The sequence below is a fragment of the Hyalella azteca genome, unplaced genomic scaffold, assembly GCF_000764305.2.
Source record: "Hyalella azteca isolate HAZT.00-mixed unplaced genomic scaffold, Hazt_2.0.2 contig6861, whole genome shotgun sequence".
NCBI lineage: Eukaryota > Metazoa > Arthropoda > Malacostraca > Amphipoda > Hyalellidae > Hyalella > Hyalella azteca.
This window is the reverse complement of record NW_025937003.1, coordinates 111446-123092: the sequence shown is the minus strand read 5'-3', so window position 1 is coordinate 123092 and position 11647 is coordinate 111446. Positions and strand designations below refer to the sequence as shown.

The following is an 11647-nucleotide window of genomic DNA, read 5'->3' as shown; positions in this document are numbered from 1 at the left end:
TAGGCCCCAGGACGCTTCCTTGTGGCACGCCACTGCGCACTGATGCCCAGTCTGACACGGTTCCGTTAATACTGACACGTTGTCGTCTACCTACTAGAAAATCTCTGATCCATTGGAGTACGTTTCCCTCAATCCCCAAGGACTTCACTTTACGCAACAGCCGCTCATGCGGAACACTGTCAAATGCTTTGGCAAAATCGAGGTACAATGCATCCACTGGCTCCCTTTCGTCCAGCAGGCGAGTCCAATCGTTCAACGTAGATAATAAGTTAGTGGTGCAGGATCTGCCGGCAATAAAACCATGTTGACAATCTGATATGAGATGGTGAGCAGTCAAGTGATCGATAATCCTATCCCTCACAACAGATTCCATCAGCTTACAAACAACACTTGTCAGACTGACAGGGAAAATACTTCTATGAAAAAAAAATAACAGAGTTGAAAATATTCGAATGCCGTTAAATTTATTTTACATTTTTTGACATCTATGTGAAACTCAATTTTTCACACAATAATTCATCAAAAATAGTATACCAGAGAAAGAATTTACGTTTTCTGCAAATTGAGTTTTCGACTGGTGTGAACGGAGAACCTCCATCTTGTATTCGTTGATTATAAACCACTTCCCAAAAATCAACAAATTACTGAGACTAGTTTAGTCAATATCCATCCAACATTCTAAATATAGCAACTTCATGTAAAATCTTCCAACTACCTAAATATTAAGGTATGTTGCATCCTTTCGTCTTTCGTTCTGACATTGTAAATGGGACTAGCTACGTAGGGATACCATTGGCGGAATGATATCATGATTCTTTGTAAACAAACTTCTGTCAAAACATGTTGAGCTGCTGAAAAGAATGAATGTATGGCAGCTGTTCATCACATCTTTGGGGAAATAGATTATTATAATATTGATCATATATTTCTCTGAGAGATAATGACCAAGATTTACAACATACCACATCAACTTGTGCTGCAAGTTGCTACTTCGTCTAACAATATGAATGAAAGATTTAATTCTCCAGCTATTTAGACGCTATTTGCTTTGACTTCGAATTCGATCATTTCGATGGGTTTGATGATTGATCCATCATCAAAGTCAAAGTCTAAATACCAAGTTGATTATCCAAATGTCCTGGTTGAAAAATTAGTGAAAAGTCACTTGTAAATTAGCTAAAACTGACAGGTTCATTATTAAATGGAAAGCAATAACGCTTCAAATTTAAATTCGCTTCATTCCATCCAGTTGCTGTTGCTCCTAGCCTATTCATAATTCCAATTTTAATTTACAATAATTCACTTACAGCCTTTTAGTCTTAAAGTCATAGGCATCAGGATCAGAGTTTACTGTCTGAAAATGCCTACTTTACCAACACAAATAGAGCCCCCTGTTCTTGCCAATTTTACAGCCGCAACAAATACAACATTTCCATTTTCCACTCAATGCATTTTATATATATTTTCTCATTAATTGTAAACCCAATTGCCCAGTTAAGCCACAATATTAAATATTACAAATTAATTGATTAGACTTAACTTGGAAGCTTATTTTTTGAAGCTATAATATTTCTGCAATAACTAAAGTACCTATAAATTTTCCAGTTTTGAAATCATACTATTTGAAACTTTCAAATAGTATGTTAGACTTTGTTATAATCAAATGTTAGTCATTAGTCAATATTAGTCCTTTCAAATTGAAAGGACTAACATTGTTATTATGGTATTCAGGTATTGCAAAGCTAGAAATTGGCAGAAACCATTTACCACCCATGACCCATTAATGTGGCAAAATTGTCTGTTCTTGTCCTTGTGAAGTTGTGGATAATCTTAGACATGGGCCTGGATATACCTTCCAATTGGGAATTGGCAACTAGAGCCTTCTTACTATTTTTGGAGCAGCAAGATTCCTAGTAGAAGAATTGCCTCCTAAGGCGGTAAGTGATAAAAGTACAGTCTGCTGTCTGTGTCTGGTACCATACCCTGGATGATGTGTGTTTTTTGGAAAGTTTTCCTGCACATAATGAGTTTTTATGAAGTCATTGGTCTGTGCAGTTAGTGCAAAACAATATAAATATTTTCTCTTTCTGCAGGTGTTTGCACAAATCTGATTCCATGCCGTGCAGCAGTCTGCACAAATATAGTTTGTCAAGGAAGAATAAGGACAATGGAAAGGGCAACTAGGAGGGTTATGAATAAAAAGATGCGTTGCTTTAATCTTGTGAATCCTTTCATTTTGCAAAGAACAGAATGTGTGCTCTGCTAATAATAGGCATTTTTCAGCTATAGGTATGGAAATGTTATTGCTTATTTATGTTATATGAGTGGAAGTCTGTGCTTCACTTTGCGGCAGAAAGAAATTTCTTTGCACTCATGCATGCTCATTGCACGGCCTTGAACTCGGCAATTGAGTATATGTAGAGTGTGAGGCCATGTGGAATGTGAGGCTATGCCCAGTGGTTACAGTTCAGTGTACAAAGATTGGCGCAAAGAGGCGCGGGTTTGATCCCAGCTCTGTGCGCCAGTTTCTGGTCAGAATCGGCGAGGAGGCCGGGCATTTAAGCACAGCAAAATTGTAGCAGTGAGTTGCGAGTTTGCGACCGCAACATGCTGTGAATATTCTGCGATGTTAAGAATTGGCAATAGGCCTACGGCCTACTAAATGCTGAAACTGCTATTTATTCATTTATTTATATAGTTATGATCCTTACTGCTTAGTTCAGCAAAGATGAGGGAGACAATCTTGTGTTAATTCAACTGATAAGCCGTAGTGTCAGAAGTAACCCTGAGATGTCTTATATTTTATTTTTGTTGGTTTGCCTCTTGTAGTTGATATAAACTTTATTGACCATGAACTTTTTAATTGGGAGATTTTATGTTAATTAAATTGCAAGTAATGATCTTTATTCAATTACCGTCAACCGGGGCTACTTGGCTACTCGGGATAGATTTGATCATTTTTTTGTTAATAACTGTTAATAACTTCTTATGATGAAACATTTCATAAACAAATTTAGGCTCATTTTATAGCTCTTTGTGAGGGCTATCGAATAGCATTGTAAAAAAAATTCCATATGCTATTTGTAAGGTGCCAGACACAAAATAAAGATTGTCCTGAGTAGCCCCCTTGGTCCGGGCTACTGGGGACAATGGGAATAAAACTTCATTTCAAAACATTTGAAGCATGCAAAGTGTAGGTACTCATCCATTACTAACAGTACTCTGAAGTCCTCCTCTTTCATTGTAGACGATGTAGAGGTGGAATAAATGACATTTTCTGTGATTTTTACTTGTTTTTCCTTTATCAATATGATATTACCATAAACATTAACTATACTATCAACTGGGGTGACTTAGGTCTCCTTTTTGATTCATGCTGGGGTCTTAAATGCCGGGGTCATAAACGCCAGGGTTGTAAACCAGGTCATAAATGCCAGAGTGACTTTGACAATTGTTTATGACCGTTTATGACCCGCTTTGGCCATCATTATGAACACATGGAATCCCCCAGTTGATGGTACCCTATTATTGATGGGATATTACTGTATTATTGATGTGATATTACCCTATCCATGAACATGCCATTGAGCATTTACAACAACCTTGTTAACTGCAAGCTTCATATTGGCAGCCTTATAGCATTTTTTTCTGTATCTGTAAGCTTACAGGACAGCTTGTAATTTGTGTGATAAGTGAACTTTTTTTCGCTCAGCAAGGTAAATGTAATCAATATTCTTTGTTTTTAATCAATTTTTTTCTTAACTGGAACCTTTGCTAACTGAGGTTCTACCGTAAATGCATTTTTGGGGGTGTCCCGAATAGCCCCGGGGGGGTGTCCCGAGTAGCCCCGCCGTGCAGAAATGGCTGCCATTTCTTTTTGGAATGAGATAGGCAAATTAGGAAAAATGTTGACGTTTACGCCACTATTTTTAGTTTTGCAATATTCCAATTAGTTTCGCTACTACAACAGTTTTACGACGTGTCGGAGGCCTGTCCCGAGTAGCCCCGCTTGTCCCGAGTAGCCCCGGTTGACGGTATAGCCATGTTGAAATGTTTTTTTGGTAGAGCTCACTTCTAGATCATTAATGCTTTGATTTACATCTGCGCATTGTTAGGGATGCTTGCCCTAACAATGAATAATGCCATTCAATATTGTTAGCTACATTAAATTGCATGTGAAACATGGGAATGGCAAAGATTAATTTAACTGAAGCAACTATTACAAAATTAGCATTAAACAAGCAACAGGATGTCATGTCAACCAGAACTCAACCACCACAGCAGAAAGTACCTATTATTTTATGCATCTATTGAAGTTAGTAAACTTTGCTAGAAGAGAGTGTGTTGAATTTTAGACAAAAGGTGGAATAATTCAATGAAGGTTGTATAGCTGAACTGCAATCTTAATACTCTATTGTAATTCCTGCTATGATAGCCTATGTAGCAACTTTTACCACCATCAAGAAGTCATTTATGTGCCTTCAGACTTGCTAGGGGTTATTTGACTATGGTCATGAGGGAAAAGTAAGAAACCATCTGTCTAGAGAACTTATATTGATACGGGGTGGTAATACAATACAGGCATAGCCAAGATGCTGGCCATAGGGTTGGTGAACTCTAACGTGAGTTACGTCATGTCATGAATACTTGTCAGCTTCTGCAGGGGTCTTACTAAGGTTCCCAGCCCTTTTATAGAATAAGGGCTATTGCGTGATCTATCACGTGATGTTTCCTGACATTGACTCAGGTCTTGTAGTTTTCCATCAACCTCTATCAAGTACAGTGAATGTTACTTCGCAATTACAGATGATCATATCTTGCCACTCAGCATTTAGTACCATTCTTAGTTCAACAATCATTTACTTGCAAGATATTCATGAATGCTACTGTACACTTTTGTTATTTTCCTGAAAACTCCATAACTTATACATTTATTAATCAAGCATTTTATTATTATTCTCTCTTTTGACTTAGTTTGCTAAGAGGTTCCTATTTTATTAGAATTGTTTTGGTGTTTTTCATGCTCTGGTTTCCTTCTTGCTTGCTGCCCACAACCAGCCTGCTACCATTTATAAGCTCCCTAGCCTTCAGCATACTTTTCCTTACATAAAACTGACACTGTAGCACACATACTTTGACCGTTAAAAATTTAGTCACAGTCTCTTTTCATTATCATACAATGTTTTTATCCAATATTGATTACTATAGTACCAGTCTGTCATTTAATTAAGGTTGTTGTCAAATGAAATTAAGAAACTGGTTACAAGTTCATCTCAACCACAACATAAGAGACTTGCCCAGCAACATCATGGCTCCAGAAATGGCATGAAGTTTTGGTCTTAGTGCAGAATGGCCAGACTGCACAGTAAGCCACTATACAGGTTGAGGTTGAAAATTCTGGCCTGAAATATGCTGTGTTGCAATCATTGCTGCTGGTTGTTGCCTATTATGCTGCACAATTGAGGGAAATTCATTATCATTATAACTAATGGTATAGGAATGGTTGATCCAAACTATGCTACATTATGATCAATATAGATCACTCAATCAAATCAATTTTGATCAATGAATGTCACTTGAAATGGAAAATGAATACACAAATCATGACTATGAAACTGACCAACCATTCCACAATGATAGTAATAACATGAGCTTTGGTACTTGACACCAGATTGAATCTGATACTTGACAATAGCTAGACTTTGATACCTGACAATAGCTATATTATAATAAAATAGCTATACTTCAAGACTTTGATACCTGACACCATCTAGACTGTGACACTTGACGCTATCTAGACTATGACACTTGACCCTAGCTTGAAGTCAATGAAGTGATACTATTTGGTTTAGGTAGCATAGAATACCATATGATTTTATTATTCCTCTGAAGCTGTCATTTATAATCCTAAAATGGAGATGCTCTGGAGAGAAGCTGTGATCCAATCAAAAGTATTATCATGAATTGGCATTGTCCATGTAAGCAAAATGGCATCAGTATTTAAATTTAAACAAAGCTTTCATTAGGTCATCATTGTGACACATTTACTATACATGCCAAATGTTCTTCCAATAGTAAGAAGCTTAGCAATTGTTTTGTGAAGAGTCTACTGGTCAAGAGGCCATCATTTGCACCACATTGTAAGAATTCGTTCAGCCTTTTTAGCACATTTTCTCATTTAAGGAAAAAATTCACTGTTGTGCTCGCCATGTCCGTCTGTTTGTCTGTCCTTTCATCCGTGACTTCACATTTTTGTCAACGAGAAAATGTGCTCTCTGTCACTCACAGCAGTGAGTACTGAGTTATGTTTTTTATAATATGAATTAAATAATAAAAAAGAATACCTAAATAATATGATACCATACCATATTATTTGTTACCTAAATAATATGAATTGGTAACAATATAAGAATTAGATGCTTGTTTCAATGCAGATTTTAATGAGAGTTTATTTATAATTTTTGTATAATCTAAAAGCCTAATGATTTATAAATCTTTTGCAGATTGTTGGATTTTTTGCTGATTAAAAGCTTATTGAAGCCTGACTGACAAAAAGTCAAGTTTGAAATTAAACTTTTTATGCTGTGACACAACTTGCAAGTCTTTAGTATATAAAAATTATTGGGAGTTCTGAGAAGCAATGGATGCAGACAGAACCATGGAGCAGATGAGTCACTCCACCTCCACAGAGTTCCTGTCCCTGGAGCACATGGATGCGGCTGGTGCCTCCAGTCCTGGCAGCTCCATGCTTCTTGTTGCAGGCAAGTTGTGCTTGTGTTTGAAAATTTCATATGCATATTATGTTCTATTATTTTGAATATCAACATAAATTAAATTTGTTCTCTGAAGATAATGGAATGAGTGTATATTTGCCTGTGTGCAATCAATGCTTGATGATCCATAGCCAATTCTGAGAGAATAGGTAAATCTTCATATTCAATAATTGGAGGTAAATGAGTAAAATTCATTTCAATAGGTAAAATTCACTGAGAATCTTTCATTCATTATTTAAGTAAAGCCTCGCTACCTTATTGTATTGGGCCAAAAACAAAACTAAATATCTTTTGTAGGTGTATGAATGTATGATTATCAAGATGACATCAATATTACAATAAATCCTAAATTGAAACTGTTACAAATAATCCACTCATTACCTCAGTCTTCAGGGTTGCAACACAATCTTATCTCTCCCTCAACAGCAGATGCCAGCTGCCTGCCCACCACAATGAACAGCAGCAGCAGTGCAGAAGGCAGCTACATGGAGGGGCTGGTGTGCAGCAGCTCTGACCCGCCAGATGAGCATCATTTCCTCAACACGGACGCTCTCGACCAGCTAACCGGTGAGCTTAAATGTGATATTTGTGTGTTGCAAATGGCTGCTGGGAAATGATGTATATTTATATGATATCTCTCGGTAGGTGAACTGGTAAAAACTAAACTATGAAGCCTTAATACTAAACTTGTTCTAAAAATATTCAACTTTTTAATAATACCTACTGTATAATAATATAAAAATAATTATTGATAAAAGAACTATGAAGCCTTGAAATTAATGCTGTTCTCAATATTAACTTTTTAATAATATAAAGAAAATTATCTGCTATTTATTTTCTATACATGTATAGCTTAGAAAGCGTTTACTTCTTCACAGGGAGTCTACTTGAAGTGCGTGCACCTCTTCATCTTCAGTTTGACTCCACAAACTCTTCGTCTGTGCAGCGTTTGTCATACATTCCTAGCAGCTCTGGACCTGCCTCCATCAGCCTTGTCAACTCTGATGCAAACTTCAGTGTAGCTTCTACTGGTAATAATGTGTCGGCATCTGGCAACACTGTTCCTTCCTCGAGTCTACTGAACGCATTCAGCTTTATTGATGCCAAAGGGAACCCCATCACTGGAAATGTTGTCATTGAAGATGGAAACATTGTTATACAAGACCAAACATCTGGACACAACAGTGAGATTTTCTTGAATATTCCTTGCTCTGATTCAGAGCAGAATAGTATTTTGAACATCTCGTGTTTGGACTCTAGACCAAAAAATGCAAGTATTTCTTGTTTTGATACCCAGCAAGGTACCCTTCTCAGTAATATTAATTCTTCTGTTGCTCAAGAAAATAATCTTGAGAACATTCATTGCTCAGAGACACTACAAAATACACTTCTTAAAAACTTAGATAATTCTCAAGAGGATTCCCAAAGCATTTCTTCCGCTGTTGGATTACGGGATATAGGCACAGCATCTCTAGGTTTAGTGGACCAATCTAACCTAATTCTGAACTCCTTCCCTGGTGGCAACCAGCTGAATTTGTATGGAGATCAGGCCAGTGGACTCAACCACACAAGTTTTATTCTGCGCAATGATTTGGTGACGCATCCTGTAGTGTCGGACTCTTCAATTCTACTTCCCCTCAGCCATGCCTTGGACTCTGGCCAGTCTCAGGTGCTGCTCGGCAGTATAAATAATGGACAGTCGTTCTGCCTTCTTAGCGACTCCTTGGCAGACAGTGACGGAGGTAACGCTCTCTTGGCACAGTCTTCAGAATCTCAATCTCATTCATACTTGCTCAATAATCAGTCTTCAGTGTCACAAACCCAGTCTTTGGAGCCTAATAGTAGAGCCTCTGTGCAATTATCTCAGTCTTTCTTGCACAACAGTCAATCTTCAGGCATGCAAACCCACTTTCTGGAACTACAAGGAAGCTCGTCAGACTTGATGCTCAGCGGATCATCAGTGGGCGCACTCCATTCGGTCCTTGAAGGCCCAAACACCCTAATGCTTGATAACAATTTACTTGACAATGACAACAATCAGCATGAACATGATGAGAAGAACATCTTCAAGAAGAACCATTGCAGTGATCAGGGTTATAGAAACCTGACGGGGAATGAATCTCCGCTGGCGGGCCAGATACTGATGGTGCACAGCAATGGGACGCACAGCATCGTGGTAGACACGCCTGCTGCTCAGGTATTCCTGTGGTAGACCCCCTGCTTCTCAGGTATTCCTGTGGTAGACCTGCCTGCTTCTCAGGTATTCCTGTGGTAGACCTGCCTGCTTCTCAGGTATTCCTGTGCTAGACCTGCCTGCTTCTCAGGTATTCCTGTGGTAGACCTGCCTGCTGCTCAGGTAATCTGAGGTTTCCATAAAGAAATCATCTGTTCTTAGTTCTCATTTCGTGACACTGCCACAATTTCCAATGTGGCTCTGGCAAAAATGAAGACAAACCGAGGTATATTTTTGTCTCAATTTATAATGACAAGGGCCACCTGTGATGTTATGAAATATTTGCTGTCATAAATAAATAATTTATAAATGCATACCAGAAAGTGATGTTACTAATGTTTTATATGATCAATACTGCCCATTTATATCTTATCTTGCTTGGATGTTATTGGCAAAGCTAACTAAATATGTGGTTAGGGTATAGCATTATGGCTGCAACTGTTGAGCACAGCTATGTTGATCTTTCAGTCTCAGAATCATGTGGTTTTTAACCACAAGTGAGAGTTATGTCTGAATTGCATTACCTTAGGTCATAATTGCCTTCTGTGAATTTTTAAAAATTTCAAATTCCATTTTTATTTCATATGTGAAGTGATTGCCGTGTTAATCAAATTTCAATTTGTTGATTCAGTTGTAGTAATTCTTATCAATATTTTGTGGCTAGGCTTGAATCTAAGTGTTCATTGGTAATCACACTTTTCTCATAGAAGGAATTGTGTTATATATTGAACAATAATATCCAAGGAAATTAAATTAAAATTAAAATTTTATTTTAATTTTTTGGAATTTTAATTTTAAATCTGAATTTTTAATTGAACTTGAATATATGTATTAAGCCAAATATTTCATTAAATTTCAAACTGCAACAAAAATTTTATGTTGTGACTATATGAAAATAAATTCAATTCTACATGCGTGAAAATCAATTTGAAAAATTCACGATAGTGTATTAATATTAAATACAATTATATAAAATATTTATTGAGGTGCATTCCACAGACTTCTGGTGTGCAGCCGTTATCGCTGCAGTCGTCGAGTGACAAGCTGCTGAGGTCAGTGTGGCTACTGAGGTTATAGGATAAGTTGTATTAAAATCACTTGTAATAATGCTTAGACTGCAAGTTTATCCTGCATATGAAAATAAAGAGAACAGCCAAAAAAATTCACCGTTTCTTAAGAATGAAAATGTTTTGGAGTCCAGATCCATCATCAGTTCAAAACCTACACAACAAGCATAATAAATTAGAAACATATATGTTTTGAACTGACAATGGAGTTCATCATCAGTTCAAAATGGTTTCATTCTTGTGAAATGGTGAATTTTTTTCTCTTTTCTTTGCTTTTAAATTCAGAATAATTTGTACTACTCTGCATGTCAGACCATCATCTAATAGTGATGTTGTGTTGCAGACCAAGCAGCCAGCAGCCACAGACCCCCAGGAAGACCATCCATATCCTGCCCCTCAAGAAGACCTACAATAACAATAGCAACAACAACGCCTTCTTTGTCACCAACAGCACTAGCAATAATAACACCAATAACAATAACAATATCAGCACAAGCAGACATAACAATAACAGTTTCCGCGTTGTTTCTAGTATTGCTGGCCGCAGTAAAGTTATTTCCAGTAATAACAGTAATATTAGAGTCAACTCTAACCACGTCTCTGGTGGCAGCATTAGCAACACAAACATCATCAATAATAGCAGCAATAAGTGTGTAATAAGTAATAATAACAGTAGTTATACTGGGGTGCACGTAAAGGGCGTTGAGGAGGGGGCGCTGGTGCTGCTCGCCGCCCCCCATGAGGCTAACCGTCCCCCGTCCTTGTTGGACCACAACGAACAGGTGGGGGATGTGTAAAATATTATACTATATCTATTGATTTTTCTATAATGTTATTGATATTGCCTGGTACTATATGTATATATATCAGGTGGGGCTTGTGGTGCAAAGTATAATGTTATATATACTAATATTTCTATAATGTTATTAATAAGGCCACTCCTGGAATGTGATAACTTTAGCCTGAACTTTAATAAATTTATCCTAGAATATAATAAATTTAGCCTAAAAATTAATAACTTTACCCTGAAATTTTAAATTTACCTTAAAATTGAAGAAATTTATCCTATAATTTAAAAAATTTACCCTGGAATTAAATAAATTTACCCTAGAGTTTAACTGCCTGTGTCTAACTAGGTCTGGGTTATATGCTATAGGGTACAACCTGGGTCAGGTTGTACCCTATATAATAAGCAATGAGGTGAAAAATTTCATAGTTTTCGGGATATTTGCTCTACTGATTCCCCTGAGTATACCAGACCTCCCCACTAACCCCCATCCTCCCCCACAGTTGGGTGACCAGGCGAGCCCCGTGGCCCCCGCGGGTCCGTACCGCTGCCCGCGGTGCCCGGCGGTGGTGCGGGCCTACAGCAAGTACAGGAAGCACCTGCTCGCCCACAGGCAGGACAAGCCCTTTGCCTGCGCCGTCTGCGGGGACGCCTTCAACAGACAGGTGCTCTAGACGGCGTGACAGACAGGCGCTCTAGACGGGGTGACAGACAGGTGCTCTAGACGGGGTGACAGACATGTGCTCTAGACGGCGTGACAGACAGGTGCTCTAGACGGGGCGACAGG

At 37.9% G+C, this 11647-nt stretch overlaps 1 protein-coding gene across 1 annotated transcript in view; it reads left to right on the top strand.

Moving 5' to 3' along the window:
• Positions 1 to 584: 584 nt before the first annotated feature.
• The window catches only part of LOC108672269 (putative uncharacterized protein DDB_G0277255), a 14040-nt gene continuing 2977 nt past the window's right edge, over positions 585 to 11647 (top strand). The window contains exons 1-7 of the mRNA XM_018159913.2: positions 585 to 727; positions 6504 to 6761; positions 7200 to 7340; positions 7652 to 8970; positions 10006 to 10058; positions 10417 to 10855; positions 11364 to 11525. Of these exons, the coding sequence (XP_018015402.2) occupies positions 6641 to 6761; positions 7200 to 7340; positions 7652 to 8970; positions 10006 to 10058; positions 10417 to 10855; positions 11364 to 11525 (2235 nt within the window). The 5' untranslated portion in view covers positions 585 to 727; positions 6504 to 6640. The remainder of the gene's footprint in view (positions 728 to 6503; positions 6762 to 7199; positions 7341 to 7651; positions 8971 to 10005; positions 10059 to 10416; positions 10856 to 11363; positions 11526 to 11647) is intronic.